The sequence below is a fragment of the Talpa occidentalis genome, unplaced genomic scaffold (genome assembly GCF_014898055.3).
Source record: "Talpa occidentalis isolate TD23 unplaced genomic scaffold, MPIMG_talOcc4v2.1 talOcc4.11, whole genome shotgun sequence".
Classification (NCBI taxonomy): Eukaryota; Metazoa; Chordata; class Mammalia; order Eulipotyphla; family Talpidae; genus Talpa; species Talpa occidentalis.
This window is the reverse complement of record NW_023601104.1, coordinates 18,312,797-18,330,197: the sequence shown is the minus strand read 5'-3', so window position 1 is coordinate 18,330,197 and position 17,401 is coordinate 18,312,797. Positions and strand designations below refer to the sequence as shown.

The window sequence follows — 17,401 nt, the reverse complement described above, 5'->3', positions numbered from 1 at the left end:
GTGCATTTTACCAAACCTATTCTTTTTTTCTGTATGTGAATTTTTATTCTTCATAAAGTGCTCAAACCATGAAAAACATGTAGAAACAACTGGGAAGACAAACAGCAAAGCAGACCTGTGCCTGCTCCCTGCCCACCCCACCTGTAGCTCTCCTCCAACTTGTGGCCAGGAACTGAACCAATTTAAAAAAAAAAATTTCACATACATACATGAGATAGACACCTCTTCATTCTTGCTTCGTGAAGGTCGAGTGACTTTTGCATTTGTTGTGTACTGGGGATAACAAAGGAGCCAGTTTTCATAGCCTCCTTCTAAAACTAAAGGCTCATTGCGCAGGACAGTTTTAGTTTCCCACTATAAATTAAGGAAATAGTATTTTTAATATGGCAGCAGTCTTTTGACAGCTAAAAACACAACAAACCTGAATTTTAAATTGATTCCCCGAAGACAACATTCATCTTCTAAATGATAAAAAAGAGAGAGAGAGAACTGAATTCAAAATTCAGCATTAAACAGATGTTCAGGGAAGGGTTTTAAAACCACACTAGGAATCTGTGATTTTAGAAGTTTATAAAAAAAAAAAAAGTTTATATATGTGTATTACTGTAGGATAACTTCCTAGAAGTAGAACTGCTGATTTGAAAGTTTAGCTGTTACTATCAAATTGCCTTTCAAAAATATGATACCAATTCACACAAGTACCAATAGTGTATGAGAATGCCCATTATAAATCTTTACATTTTTACCAAACCAGTCGATACTGAATCCTACCTTGTTTTACTTGGCATTTCTTTATTAGTGAAGTTGAACATCTTTTAATGTTTATTAACCATTTATATTCTATGGCTTAACTAATATCATCCTTTGCCCATCTTTTTCTGAGATGTTTGCAATTTTCTTTGTAAACAGTGAATATACTTGGAATATTAAGGAAAAGTAGCTCTGTCATGTATATATTACAAATATTTTCCGAATTTTTACTTCATTTATGGTGTTTTTAACAAGTTAAGTATACTGGTCTTCCTTTATGACACCTTGGTTTGGGATCATGATATAAAAATATCTACCAATATTTTTCTCACACTTTACTGTTTCAATCTACATATTTAGCTTTTGCCTATTTGGATTCACTTTACTTTGAAGTAGGGATTCACTTTACTTACTGGCTAGCCAATTGTACCCAATCCATTCATTACAATCTATTTTGTTTTCCTCACTGATTTCTTATATCATATTCATCATACACTTAATTTTCATGTCTTAGGTTGGAATTTATAAAATTGCCAAATTTGTATGTCAAAACTACTGAATATTGGCAGTTTCACACATCATGTTATACTTGGGTTTATTACTATTCCCTATTTTAAAGCATAAATTATTTTGAGGCTTTTAAGACAGTTCTACTGGAGGGCAATGCTACATCAATTGCCCTACTGCTCAAGTAAGTTTTAATTTCATCTACCATCATGCAATGCTTTAATGATTTAAAAAATTAAAAAGCATTATTTAGCTTTGTAAATCTGATCAGAGAAAATGGCATTCACTGTTTCAATTTGCATTTCTTTGGTTACTAATAAAGCTGGATATTTTATACTTCTGTCATTTGCCTTTCCTCTATTGTTCATGTCTGTCTGTGTCCACCACTTAAATTAAATAACGATCTTATTATTTACTAAAGTTTTCTGGATTTGGGCCTCCCTGGTGGCGCAAGGGATTAAGCACCACCCTATGAAGCAATTCGCAGCCTCCGCAGCACGAGTTCAATCCCCGGCCGGCCAGAGAGAAACCCACATGGCAAAGCAGACCTCTCCTGTCTCGCCTGCTGCTCCCCTCAGCAGTGTATTTCAGTCCTTCTGCCTGGTCTGCTCCCGGCTTTGTCTCTGGCCTGCATCTCTGGCCTGTACCCCAGCTCTTGTATGCATAAATAATTCAATCTTGAAAAAAAATATATAGTTCTACCAGCAGAGCCTGAAGATTCTCACTGCTCCATAAATACTATATTAAAAAAAAAAAGTTCTCTGGATTTTAGATGTTCTAAACCACTGCCACATTTGTTGTAAATATTTTTTGGTTTGTTTTCTGCCTTGTAATCTCATGGTATTAATTCAAAGTGTTTATCAAATTCAATCTATCAGTCTTTTTTCTTTAGTGACTTCTTCCTCTGCCTTTGTTTCATAGTCTAATTCTTAAAACAAATTCATTTATATATCTGAAAATTCTAATGTCCTGTTTTATAAAGACCTATTTTTTTAATTTGGTGACTCAAATGTAATCTTTTAAAATCTAAACTAAGAAAAAAAACTCTACAACCAGAATATGATGGCTCTTCTTGACCTTAAAATAAACAGTTAGTGACTACACCTTTCTAACAACCAGATAAGGCTTGCAATTACAATAAATAGGAAATTGCTGACCTTGAAAAGTGCATCTTTCAGACTCCGTAGAGTTGTTCCAATGTGTAAATCTTTTGTAGAACTAAACCAGTCAAGAAGTACCACATAATTCACATTTCCCCTCTTCTTCCAAGTGTCTTTAGAATCATCTGGGAGTTTTGTTTCAATCCAACTAGCAGTGACTCTGAAATTTATTAATATTTTTAGTGGGGCAGAAGTTTCCAAGAATATTCTAATATACTAATACAAGTATTCTATACTCTGTATAACATCACATCTATACTCTGTATAACATCACTCTGTATAACTTTGATAGATTCCTTTCTAATATGCTAAGATTGTAAATAGCCTAAAATATTTAACTCAAGTTTCGACCACAAAGGGGCCAAAACTGAAAACAAATGAAGTCATTTGAGCACCTCTCTCAGCAAAATATAAATGACTAAAGGATCACCTGGGTACTATTATTTCTATTTTGTTTTTTTTTATAACTATATAATTAATAGACAAATGCCAGAATATTTTTTTAATGAAACACATTTATTTACTGTGTGCCAGTTACTCTACTAAATGCTTTATTCTTAGGCCTCCTTGGTGGTGCAAGGGGGTAAGCACAGCACTCTCAAGCTATCCGCAGCTGGCAAGGGTTCTACCCACATGGTGCAGCAGACCTCTCCTACCTCGCCTGCTGCTCCCCTCAGCAGTATATTTCAGTCAGTCAGCTTGTTCTGTTTCCCATTCTGTCTCTGGTGAATCCCCTCATCCCATGCACCTCTGTCCTGTACCCCAATTCTTGTATGCATAAACAACAAATAAAAATTTTTTTAAAAAACCACTTTATTCTCATTGAATTTCACGAAATCCTCACAATATTCCTAGAAAGCAAAGCACTATTACCCCCTTTTTATATATTGGGAAACTTAGGTACCAAGAAGTAAGTTACCTGTGTTATTTCCTAGCCAGTGAAGCCAGAATTAACTCTTGGGCAATCTGGCCTTGGTTGCTTTGTACACTGCCTACTAGATTATCAACTTTGAATAACACCAGCTACACATTAAAGTATGCCACTCACTTCATCCTTTGCTCACTTTTTTCCTGTTTATTTTTTAATCAAATTTTATTAACTGACCATCCATTTACATAACTATATAATTCAGGAAGCACAACGTCACACCTTAACATAGGCACATGCTTTTACTCACCCGCCACCAAAGTTCCAGGGCCAGTCCTTTGCTCACTTAAAAAGCTAGTTCTTACAATGGGCCTGCCACATGGTCCCTCCTGCATATCCTATTATCTCAATGTCCTCATCTCCAATCAGAAGACTTCACTCTAGCAAAGAAGTCCTAGTTACTCCTGGTTATTCAGGCACACTCCTGCCTAAGGGCCTTTGCCTTGCTGTCTCCACCATCTGGACCCCTCTTCCCTCAGATACCTGTATCACTCATATCCCTTATCTCCTTTAAGATTTGCTCAAGTACTTTTCACTGTAGCTTTTCTAGATTAAAATCTGAATACCAGGCCCAACAAACAATATTCCCCCCCCTTATCTACTTTCCATGGTTTCACCTTCCATGGTTAAACGCAGTTCAAAAATATTACATGGAAAATTCCAGAAATAAAATTCATAAGTTTAAGTTCATAAGCTGTTTTGAACAGCATGATGAAATCTCAAACCATCTTGCTCCAACCTACCTGAGACATGAATCATCCTTTTTTCCACTACATCCAGACTGAAGGCTACCTGCCTGTTAGGCTGCCTCTTAGTCACATAGTAGCTCTCTTCCTTATCAATCCACGATGGTGGTATGGCAGTGCTTGTGTTCAAGGACACTTTTATTTTACCTAATAATGGCACTAAAGACTAGTAAATGCTGGCAATCTAGGTATGCCAAAGAGAAGCTGTAAAGAGCTTCCTTTAAGTGAAAAGTTTAAAGTTCTCCACTTAATCATTAAAGAAAATAATCAGAGTTTATATAAGGTTTGGTACTATCTGCAGTTTCAGGCATCCACTGAGATGGTCATGGAATGCATATCCCATGGATAAGGGGGAAACTATACACTTCACACATATCTCTAGGGCACTTAATAACAGCTTTCATTGCCTGATTCACCTATCCCATTCTCCTAAAAAAAATGTAAGCTTCACAAAGAAAAAGATTTGTATCTGTTCAGTGAATTAGCTCCAGCACTTGGAACCATAATAACCTAGGCCACAGTAAATGCTCAGTGGATTCTTGTTGAATGATTGAATAAGTAATACAGATTTGTCCTTCCAGGTGAGGAACTCCATATTATTCCTAGCAAAGCACTTTTATACAGTAGGCATTTCAGTATTGAATTGACGATACTTGCAAGTTGGGCATGACTGGTGAAACTTTTATTCATAAGTAAAACTAAATCATTTGGAATCTTTGGAGGGCCTCCCCGGTGGCGCAGCGGTTGAGCGCTGGGTTGAGAAGCTGCCCGCGGCCTCTGCGGCGCCGGTTCGATCCCCGGCTGCTCCCCGGCCACCGGAGGAAGGTCCCACATGGCGTGCAGACCTCTCCTGCCGCCCGCTGCTCCCCTCAGCGGTGTACTTCGGTCCTTCTGCCTGCTCTGCTCCCTGCTCTGGCTCTGGTGAATTCTCTCACCCTCCCGCGCTTCTGACTGTACCCAGTGCATGTATAAACAAAACAAACAAATAAATAAAACATGACTCTATTAAAAAAAAAAATTTAAAAAAAATAAATAAAATAAAAATAGAATCTTTGGAAGGAAAATTCCTGATGCTATTGATACAATGTTGGTCCTATATATTCCAAGAAGTAAAGAGAAATAGAAGAACTATAAAAAACTGTTCATTTAATGAGACATTTAATTTTCATATTAAATATCAAAAAGATGTTTGGTCAATGAAGAATGAGAAAAAACTGAAATATATTCTTAAGGAATATATTTGCCTAAATACTCTCAGGACTATTATTCAGCAGAAACACTGTGGGAAAAAGTAGTATCAACTAGTATTTCCCAAAAGCCATTTTTTCATGTATTCTCTTGATAAGATACTGTAATTCTGTTCTGTTACATCTATTTTAAATATTTACTAGATTATTTAGTTGAAAGTGATCTTAATTTTATTTTTTTATTTTATTTTATTTTTTGGGGGGGGCACCTGGGTGATAAGCAACCCAGGCCTCAGGGACAGAACACAGCATCGATCTGGTTGTTTTTCTTTCTTTTTTAAAGATTTATTTATTTATTTATTTATTTGTTTATTTATTTATTTATACAAGCACTGGGCACAGTCAGAAGTGCGGGAGGGTGAGAGAATTCACCAGGGCCAGAGTGGAGAGCAGAACAGGCAGACTGACGAAATACACTGCTGAGGGGAACAGCGGGCGGCAGGAGAGGTCTGTGTGCCATGTGGGACCCTCCTCCGGTGGCCGGGGATCGAACCGGCGCTGCAGAGGCTGCGGGCAGCTTCGCAGCCCAGCGCTCAACCGCTGCGCCACCAGGGGAGGCCCGATCTTAATTTTAATAGGAAATTTTATATTCCTTCTACATAAAAAAACAGGATCAAATCTAACTAAGAGGGTAATCCTAAAAATAATTATAACATCAGTAAAATTTGCTAGTCACACTATAGATCACCAGATAGCATTCAGAATAACTGAACTGCAATTACTCACAATACTACAGGTGACTCTCACAAACATAAGTTTGAGTACAAGAAGTCATACATAAAACACTACAGACTGTAGGATTCAATTTATATGAAGAGACAATAGACTGTATGATCCAATTTATACAAAGTACAAAATTAGGAAAAGAAATCTACTCTGGTAGAAGTTGGTGGTTCCCTTGACTGGTGAGGATAAGGGTTATAACTGATGAGGCACATCAGGGGCTTCTTCAAGTGATGGTAATGTTCTGTTTCTTTATCTAGATGCTAATTAACTAGGTATGTTCTGTTCTTTAAAATTCACTGGGCTGAATACTTAGGAATGCTTTTATATCTTTAAAGTACCATATTAAAATTTACAACCAGACCAGGAAAAAATATAGTCGTCAGCTAGCTATAGATACTGCTGCCTAAAGGAAACTCTGAGACTACTCTCTGGTAAGAGAGGAGATCAGGAAACATTAAGAATTACTTCTACCAGGGCCACCCTGGTGGCGCAAGGGGTTAAGCACCGCACTATGAAGCAATCCGCAGCCTCTGCAGCATGAATTCCATCCCCAGCCGGCCAGGGAGCAACCCACGTGGCGAAGCAGACCTCTCCTGTCTCGCCCACTGCTCCCCTCACTGTATTTCAGCTGTGTATTTCAGTCAGTCTGCCTGTTCTGTTCCTCACTCTGTCTCTGGTGAATCCTCTCACCCCCCTCATCTCTGGCCTGTACCCCGGCTGTGTATGCATAAATAAGTAAATCTTTAAAAAAAAAAAAATTATTTCTACCAAACTGAGACCTTTTTTCATTTTTGTTATTTGTTGACTTCATTTAATTTAGGACTGAAACAGAAATTAAAGCAGAATAATTTTCTCAGCATGCAATTTATTGTTCTTTAATAGTCAGTATACAATCATCTTATGGTTTCATAGTAGTCCAAATCTCCTATTTTGGCAAACAGGGAATTTAAACTCAAGATTACCAGCTTTCTAATAGCAGAGATTAGACTATCCAAAGATTAATTATAATTTGCTTTATCTTTTGAAATCCTTGGAATATATTCACCAATACATACACGATTAGACTAAGAATGCTAATCTTATTTCTGTTTTCAAAGCATACTCTTCTTCAGGTCAAACATTTACCAAGCATCTGCAATATGCCCCCCAAATCAATGGTAATTTTACTACTTAATTTAAAAAATATATCTTTTTAATGTTAAGTTAGTCCTAAAACATGCCATAAATCTTAAACAACCCAACTTCATCCAGTAAGACCCAGAGAAGGCATATGATTTATATGACATCTGAAATACTGAAAATAACCTAGGATCTGAAATTTTAGCTCTGTGTTTAGCTCTATGGTGTTTTGTAATATCAATATTAGTAACTTTACATTATTTTATAAGCTAAGGTCTTCTTATCAAACAAGAGTAAATAATTTTAGTATATCCTTACTATCACCAGGCACTGTTAAGTGTTTGTATACATATACATTTTCTCATCTAAACTTCTCAAAACTGCCGAGACAATGAAGCTAATAAGAGACAGTTACAACATGAATGTAGTCTAATTTTAGAGACTAGTTCATCACATAAGTTATATTGTTTCTTCTTTAAAAAGTTATTTGTATAATCTTTTACCACAAATAACAGTATGGGGAACTACAAAAACAAAAAATTCAATTAAGTTCATAATTATAGTCAATATGGTTCATGTGTTTCACAAGTTCATAAACAGAAAATTGCAAGAAAAATAAGTTAACACCTCGGGGAGAGAGCACACAAATCAGCTTCATTTCTCTTCTAATAAGACTTCAAAAAAAGAGATAGCAAAAAAATGTCTAACTGGTATGGTCCTTTATACTACCCTTCAGAAAGGATAAGATGTGCTACCAAAGAGCAAACAATAAAAAGGTCAATCAATAGGAAAAGACTATCAGTCAGTCAATAGGAAAAGACTATCACATTTAGTTTGGGTGCTAAGCAGTGAGATTTACTACTGGTCAGATTTTACCATTTTATCTGAATACATAGTGACTCACCCTGGACTGATGGCTTCTTCAGGAACACTGAGGGAATTTAAAATATGGGAATGCTGATAATCCTGCATTCTTCGAGCATCCATTATAATCAAGGTGATGTTTTTATCCATCATCATTGTGTATAGTTCCTCTGCTGTGATTGCTCCTTGAAATCACGAGACAAGATAAGAGACAAGAAACACCCAGTTCCCTGTGCTATTTTACCACTAAATACAGGACTAACAGCTTTTTCTAGAGGAGTGAAGCATACCTGCTATTTATTACTTTAACACTAATTATGTGTTTTTGACATTTATAAAGAAACTAGACCAATGTACTATTTATAAAGACTTAAAATATCAAAACTTGTTGAATGATGTTACAACTACATCTGTTGTTAGCACTGTGGGGATTTTAAAAGGAAATTAGTAAGTGTGTCTCTTAACAATATTCCTTTTCTGTTTTTTTTTTTTTTAATTTAATCTGAAGAAACATTTGTGGTTCAAAAGTTCTTAAAAGGTTCTAAGTTCTTTTTAAAAACCCTATGATAGGGTTTCGTGGAGACTACTTGAAAAACTGATATTTGCAAGTATTTCTAGAATAACAAGTCAAAAGTTTGTTATTTGCTTTCCACATTAGGGGTTGGCAAACTGTGTAACTACCTGTTTTTACTGGAACATGGCCACAGTCATTTGTTTATATACCGTCTATGTCTATGACTACTTTCACACTATAATAGCAGAGTTGAATAGCAGATTCAAGTACTATAGTAAATATTTTAAGCATGGGGGCACTAACTAATATTTAACCAAAGTAAATAATTCTTACACTGCCATTTTCTTTTTTCAGCTTTCACTACCTACCATGAAAGATTAAAAGGCACTGAAAGGGAGCTTAAACATCTAAAGAACTGCTTTAATAATGAGCTCGGAGAAGGAAGTAACAGTATCTTCTAAGTTATAAAACCAGCCAAAAACATTCCTACTTCCCTCATCAGAATGATTCTAACAACAAAAAAATAAAACAAGTTGAGAACAAACCTCTGAAAATAGTACATCTAAGCAGAATGAACTAAATAGATCCTCTGGATAAAAGCTAATCTTAAAATGAATGGGAAATAGCTATAGGAAGGAAACTTTCTATTTTCCAATTTTTGTGTAGCAATTTATTTTTAAGTGAATATATTTTATTACATATGTATTTTACATCACTGTTCATTTTTGTACAGTGTATGCTTTCTCCTCTCAGGTGTAGTCCCTGTGAAATTCCCACCACCAATTCACCTGTATACAATCACCACAGTCCCTTGTGCTCTTCTCATCCCTGTTTTGACTGTGTAGCAATATTTTAAATAGAGAATTTGTTTTAGTGTAACATACAATTACTATTTAAGTTAAACCTTTTCTGAGAGAAGAAAACAGGCAACTGCCTAAATCTTATATGTGGATTAAAATCTAATATGCTACCATGAGATACCATCTCACACCAGTGAGAATGGCACATATTAAAAAAACTAGCAACAACAAATGTTGGCGAGGATGTGGAGAAAAAGGAACTCTTCTGCACTGTTGGTGGGAGTGCAAACTGGTCCAACCACTATGGAGAGCTGTGTGGAGATTTCTGGACCTACTAAACATAGAGCTTCCATATGATCCAGCAATTCCACTCCTAGGTATTTACCCAAAGGACACAGAAACATCAATTCCAAAGAGCACCTGCACCCCTATGTTTATAGCAGCACTGTTTACAATAGCTAAGCTTTGGAAACAACCCAAATGCCCAAAAATAGATGACTGGATCAAGAAGATGTGGTACATATATACCATGGAATATTACTCAGCATTCAAAAAAGATAAACACATGCAATTTGCAGCAACATGGATGGCGCTGGAAGGGATCATGCTCAGCGAAATAAGCCAAAAAGAAAAAGAAAAATACCGGATGGTCTCACTCATAGCAGGAATCTAGAAAACTTAAATAAGGGACCAGGAAAATGAATATAAGAAAGTGAAAATCAAAATCAACAAAAAACTATGAACCAGAGACACTTTTTGGGGGGTGAGGGGCGGGAGGGGAAGGATTGGGGTCAGAATGGGGCGTTTGCAATTGTATGGGGGAATATAAAAATAAAATTTAATATTAAAAAAATAAAAATAAAATCTAATATGCAAATTATTGGTTTAGATTAAAGGGGAGTGAAGAGGTCTTTAATTGAGTCTATAACCTAGTCATAAATAACAGTTAATAGTTACCTAAAATTTACTGTATGCTTCATGAATATCAATTCATTCAATCCTCACAATAACTATTATTCCTTCTTTACAGATGGGGAAACTAAGGTAGAAAGGGTAAATAACATGCTCAAGATCACATGGTCATTCAGAGAGACTATTCAAACCCAGGCATTCTGACTTCTCAGTGTTCAGGTTCTGAAATACTGCGTAAAACTGCATCTTGAAATGAAAACAATGACCTGTACAAACTAGCATTGATGCTTTCCATTGCAAAATACCATAAATATTCACATGATTTATAAATACAGAACACATTTTCAATATAATTGTAGGAAAAATGGTCATGTTTACATACACATTAGGCACAGTGTTAAGAAGCTCAGTGTACAAATTCTAAAGTTTATTCTGATTAAAACAAGACCATGGTTAATAACCTAAAAGAACTCTCCATTTCTGTGGATACTTACCTTTCTCTGTTGTTTCATTTTTTTCATTCTTTTCACCATTAACCTATTTCATGTAAAAAAGACAAAAACAAAAAAACAAAAGTTTTCAACCTTAATAGGAACAAAAATACTCAGAGCAACAAAAAATTCAACTTTAATACTTCCTGAAGCTGCAAGCCTGGAAGTGAAGTATACAGAGAAACAATATTTTATAAAAACACAAATGAAGAGCAATACAAATTATCAGGTCATATGGGTGGTACATAACAGTTAAAATAACCAGGAATTTATCAGAACCATGATACTTCCTCAAAATTTCTTTCATTCAGCTAAATATCAAATATATTTACAATTAAAGAATAATGAAATACAGGGGCTTCCCTGGTGGCCCGGTTAAGCACCGCACTATGAAGCAATCCGCAGCCTCTGCAGTACGAGTTCGATCCCCAGCCGGCCAGGGAGAAACCCACATGGCGAGGCAGACCTCTCCTATCTTGCCCGCTGCTCCCCTCAGCAGTGTATTTCATTCAGTCTGCCTATTCTGTTCCAGACTCTGTCTCTGGTGAATCCTCTCACCCCCCACATCTCTGACCTGTGCCCCAGTTCTTGCATGCATAAATAAATACATCTTTAAAAAAAATAATGAAATACAAACTTTCATTTTCTAAGCAGCACTACATGGGATAATAATAAGGCATTAATTTTAGAAACGACAGTTTTAGCATAAAGAAAAAATAAAAGGAACATGTGCTCACTAATATGATGCAAAATATAACGCACAGTATCTTTAAAGGCTTCTTGTCAAAAAACAAAACTTGAACCTTAATCTAATTAAGCTTTTGGGTTGAATTGCAGCCTTACAGAAACTATGGGAAATAGAAGAATAAGTTAATGACACAAGTAGGAAAAATGAGAAAAATTCAGAATGTCGTTCATTTTACAGAACTGATCCAGTATTAAAAAATCAAATGCATGAATTGAAAATAAGAGCAGGGGACCCAAACAGAAAAATATATTAGAGCCTTAAGAGATATAGCAAGTAAAAGACAATGAGTGGACCTTATTTGGATCCTTATCCAAACAAATCAAATCTGAGACAGGTGAGGAAATGTGAATGCAGACTGGGTATTAGATTATATCAGGGAATTACTGTTAATTTTATGAGGCAGGAAAATAACATTGTGGTTACTAAGAAAAATCTACTTTTCTTTGAGACACATACTGAAATATTTAAGACCGTAAAATGATAAAATCTGGAATTTGCTTCGAAATAATCCAGCTAAAGAGGAAAGGAAGAGATAAGAATATACAACTGTTAGGTGATTCCTAAAATTGAGTAAAAGGTTAAACTATATTCTCTTTTTTAAGGAAAAAGAGTAAACAGAAGTAAAAGTAAAGTAGTTTGCCCTGCTGTTGGAAAGGCAACAAAATGAAGATACTGAAACTTTCTTTCCCAAAAATCCTCAACAAAATCTTAGCAAACCAAATTCAACGATACATTAGGAATTATTATTCACCATGATGAAGAGGATTTATTCCGGGAACACAAAGATGGTTCAACATCTGAAAATCAACATAATTAACCACACTTATAAAAGGAAAGATAAAAAATCTTATGAACGTATCAATGGATGCTGAGAAAACATTTAATAAGATTCAGCATGCACGTATGATGAAAACCCTTGACAAAATGGGACAGATGGAACATACAACAACATAATGAAGGCCATGTATGACAAGCCCACAAATACATCACACTTAATGGTGAAAAATGAAAGTTTTTCCACTAAGATCTGGTACAAGAAAAGGATGTATACTTTCACTACTACTGCTACTTAACACAGTACTGGAAGTTGCAGCTGGAGCAGTTAGGCAAGAAAAGAACATAAAAGGAACCTAAGTTGGGAAAGAAGTACAGCTATCATTATTGTAGATTATAAGATAATATACACAGAGAATCCTAAAGATTTCACTAAAAAATTGAAACAATAAATCATTTCAACAGAGTGATAGGTTACAAAATCAATACAAAAAATCAGTTGCCTTCTTGTGTACAAACAATGAGCTAGAAGAGGAAGAATCAAGAAAATAATCCCATTTACAGTCAAAAAGAACCAAATACCTAGGAACGATATTAACAAAGGAGATAAAGGACCTCAACAAAGAAAAATATAAGACATCGTTAGAAGAAATAGAAGCTTGGCCTCCCTGGTGGTGCAAAGGGTTAAGCATAGCACTATGAAGCTATGTGCTGCAGCACGAGTTTGATCCCTGGCTGGCCAGGGAGCTGCCCATATGGTGCAGCAGACCTCTCCTGTCTCGCCCGCTGCTCCCCTCAGCAGCGTATTTCAATCAGTCTGTCTGTTCTGTTCCCCGCTGTCTCTGATGAATCCTCTCACGCCCACACCTCTGGCCTGTACCCCCATTCTTGAATGCATAAATAAACAAATCTTAAAAAAAAAAAAAGGAAGAAATAGAAGCTGGCACAAATAAGTTGAAAGATATTCCCTGCTCCTGGATTGGAAGCATTAACATTGTCAAAATGGCCATCTCACCCAAAGCAATACACAGATTCAAAGCAATCCCCTATCGAAGTTACAATGGCATTCTTCAAAGAAATAGAACAAATATTACTGAAATTCATATGGACCCACAAAAGACAATGAATAGCCAACACTCCCAGGCTTCGATCTATACTACAAAGCTATAATAATCAGAATAGTATGGTACCAGAGCAAAGCCACACAGACCATTGGAATAGAAATGAGAGCTCAGAAAAGAACCCACACTTACAAGTACAGTTAATCTATAACAAAGGGGCCAAGAATATACACTGGAGCAAGGAAAACCTTTTCAACAAATGGTGTTGGGAAAACTGGACAGCCACATGTAAAAGAATTAAACTAGAACACTACCTCACACTGTACACAAAAAATTAACTCAAAATAGTGCAAAGACTTGAGTGTAACACCTGAAACCATAAAATACATATAAGAAAACATAAACAAGCCACTCCAAGATATAAGCTTCTGAGATATCTTTGTGGCTTGGTCTCTAAGAGCAAGGGAAAGAAAAGAATATAAATAATTCGGACTTCATCAAACTGAAAAGCTTCTATACAATGAAAAATAGACACCCTGTGAATGGCAGAATATATTTGCACACCATAAATACAACAGGGACTATGATACCAAGTATCTACAAATAATTCACACATCTCAATAAAAAGAAAATAATTCAATCAAAAAGTGAGCAGAGGAGCTAAATAAGACACTTCTTGGGCCTCCCTGGTGGCGCAAGGGATTAAGATGCAACCTATGAAGCTCTCCACAGCCACTGCAGCACAAGTTCAATCCCTAGCCAGGGAGCTACCCACATGGAGCAGCAGACCTCTCCTGACTCAGCCACTGCAGCACAAGTTCAATCCCTAGCCAGGGAGCTACCCACATGGAGCAGCAGACCTCTCCTGACTCGCCCACTGCTCCCCTTAGCAGTATATTTCGGTCAATCTGCCTGTTCTGTTCCCCACTCTGTCTCTGGTGAATCCTCTCACACACACCCCACACCTCTGGTCTGTACCCCAGTTCTTGTATGCATAAATAAATCTTAAAAAAAAAGACACTTCTCCAAAGAAGATATACAGATGTCCAACAGGAACATGGAAAAATGCTCATCACCACTAATCAGGGTTATACATAATAAAACCACAATGAGTAAAACCACCTCACACCTGTAAGAATGACCTACGTCAAAAATACCAAAAACAAGTATTGGTGAAGATGTAGAGAAAAAGGAACACTATTACACTGTTGGCAAGAATGTAGACTGGTCCATCCCCTGTAGAAAACAGTATGCAGAGTTCTTAAAAGATTAAAAATAGGTCTTCCATTTGACCCAGCAATCCACTTCTAGATATCAACCAAAGAACACAAAACCACTAGTTCAAAAGGATATATGCAAGCCTATGTTCGCCTGCAGCACTGTTTACAAAAGTCAAACTAAGAAAAATACATGTCCAAAGACAAATTAAAGGATCAGGTAGATGTGGTATATACACACAATGGAATACTACTCAGCAGTCAAAAAAGATAAACTTGACACTTGCAACAGCATGAATGGAGCTGGAGGGGATTATGCTAAGCAAAGTAAGTTAGAAGAAATTCTAGATGGTGTCATTTATATGTGGAATACAGAGAAATCGAACAAAGGGTTAGATAGAGCCAAATTAATAAACCCTAAAAATCTGACTATAGAATTGAGGCTACCAAAAGGGGATAAGAAGGGGGAGGAAAAGAACAAAATGGGGAGGGAGGACAATGGATTATGATTGTGGACTATGAGTGTTTTGGGGGTAGGTATGGTGTGGTGTGGTAACACCACCTGACAAGGGGGATTCTAGACTTCTAAAACACAATGTTGTAAACCAATGTTACTACCTCAATTCAAAAAAAGGTCCTTTCAATTAGGTCCTTGAATTCTAGGGGAGTTTTTCTGTTGTTCATATTAGTGGTATGAACTACATATGAACATCTCTCTAAGGTAGTATAACTTATCTTACAGGAGTTCCTAAAATCCAAACACGAGATTTCGTTACATTTTTACACAATGCCTAGCACAATATCACAAGCAATTCAGTAACTATTCTTAACGAAACAGTAATGACTCACAAACAAATATGAGTTGAAAGCTACAAGGGGCCTCCCCTGGTGGCACAGGGGTTGAGCGCTGGGCTGCGAAGCTGCCCATAGCCTCTGCAGAGCTGGTTCAATCCCCGGCCACAGGGCGAGGGTCCCACATGGCGAGCAGACCTCTCCTGCCGCCAGCTGCTCCCCTCAGCAGTGTACTTTGTCAGTCTGCCTGCTCTGCTCTCCCCTCTGGCTCTGGTGAATTCTCTCACCCTCCCGTGCTTCTGACTGTACCCAGTGCTTGTATAAATAAATAAATAAATCTTAAAAAAAAAAAAAAAAAAAAAAGAAAGAAAGCTACAAGATAACTTAAGAAAAATTAAAGCAAAATTTTTTCCATGAATTTCAACAGTACAGAGGAAATGACATTTTAGGTATAGTTTTTGAGGAGGTAAAGAACAACATACAAGGTAGGTACAGACTAAGTCATCAACTGGTTTTGATAAATAAATGTAGCTAAAAAGATTACAAGTAGTCACTGAACATTAAAATGGAAAGAGAGAAAGAAAAAGGAAAGAATACCTGGAAAGAGAAAAGACAAAGGAAAGAGAATGAGACCCCAGAAACAGATAAAAAGGTTTGGCAGCAAATACGTAGTAGACCAAATCTCCTTTCAATGCAAATTACATTTATTAGAAAGAAGACACCTTAAAGATGATCTTTTTAAAGATCTCATTGGGTAAATAAGAAAATTGAGTCCCAAAACAGTTAAGCAAGAATTGACACAGGACCAGGATTGATAGATACTCAATTATAGCACAAATGCTCTTTCTACAACTCTCATCACATTTATACTAACTGCAAAAACTAATATACAGAACATCTTTCTTTAAAAGCCCCAAGAAAAACCTGGAATCAAGTGAAACTAGAATACTCAATTGAATTTCTAATCAAAACATTAAATTTTACTCATGCTGTCCAAAAGAAAGTTGTAGTGATAGCTCAATTCTTCTTGCCTCACACAACAGATTTGAAATACCTTTTGGGTTTTGTCTTTGGAATCCAATACATTTTCCAAAGAACTTTTAGCTGATGTGCCACCTTCTTCTCTTCCTGCTTCTTGTCTTTTCTGTTTCTGCAGTTGTTCTTCCTCCTGTCTGTCCTTTTCTTCAAGTTTTTTTCGAACTTCAGCTTCTTCATATCTAGTCAAAAAAGAAGTCAGCATATGTCTTTGATTGGTAAAATTGGGCAAATAAATCCAGTTCTCAAAGCTAGTACTGTTTTGGGGGTATATATAGCTGAATACTTTTCTCCCACCATCTGAAATTCAACTAAACCAGTGTTCTGATACAAACCACAACTTGAAAATTTTCTATTTCAAATAAATCAAAAATCTTGAAAAGAAACTCTATGCTTTAAAAGTTGCTTAATGCTTTTTGTTCTTTTCCTCCTGCAAATTCAACCATTTAATGATTTGAATCTGCTGCAATATCCTTTTCTAAGGATTCACAACCCCAATTCCTTCTGAAAAAAAAAAAAATCCATATATTACACTTGTGCATTTGTGTTTGACATTTAGAGTAAATTTTATTTTAAAAGATGAACTCAATGTAATTTCCAATTTGTTAGAACTAAAACTGCTATGTTATGTTAGCAGTTATCTAAGGAATATTTTTTTAGTATCCAACATCTATTCCTTAATGAAATTATATGCAATGTTTACCACTACTGCCAGGAAAGGATGTTATTAGGGAACTGCAACTGTATTTAAAGTGTTGCCTGGCAATGCAATAAAATAAAGAGATGAAGGGAGGGAAGGGAGAAGAAAAATTAGAGAGGAAAATTAAAGTCAATTTAATTTACTTTAAAAGTCAATGTTTAATATATAATCAATAATAAAAACATGAACACTTTTCATTTTATTACTCTTTATGTTTTATATATGCTTTTGAATGACTTACACAAAGATAAATTTCTAAACACCTAAAACTACACTATGACTATGGAGATTACACAAAGAATTTGTGCCA

General features: G+C 36.0%; 2 protein-coding genes across 5 annotated transcripts in view; one reads left to right on the top strand and one right to left on the bottom strand.

Moving 5' to 3' along the window:
- USP50 (ubiquitin specific peptidase 50) overlaps nt 1–9,111 on the top strand; it is a 63,779-nt gene extending 54,668 nt beyond the window's left edge. Inside the window, exon 10 of the transcript XR_008554203.1 lies at nt 8,916–9,111. The gene's annotated coding sequence lies outside the window, so the exon portion shown is untranslated. The remainder of the gene's footprint in view (nt 1–8,915) is intronic.
- USP8 (ubiquitin specific peptidase 8) overlaps nt 1–17,401 on the bottom strand; it is a 90,529-nt gene that overhangs the window by 15,435 nt on the left and 57,693 nt on the right. For all 4 annotated transcript variants that reach the window (XM_037502463.2, XM_037502464.2, XM_054701437.1 and 1 more), the window contains 5 exons: nt 16,411–16,573; nt 10,768–10,810; nt 8,088–8,232; nt 2,415–2,577; nt 210–354 (listed from right to left, as the gene is read on the bottom strand). In XM_037502463.2, coding sequence (XP_037358360.1) covers nt 210–354; nt 2,415–2,577; nt 8,088–8,232; nt 10,768–10,810; nt 16,411–16,573 — 659 coding nt within the window. The remainder of the gene's footprint in view (nt 1–209; nt 355–2,414; nt 2,578–8,087; nt 8,233–10,767; nt 10,811–16,410; nt 16,574–17,401) is intronic.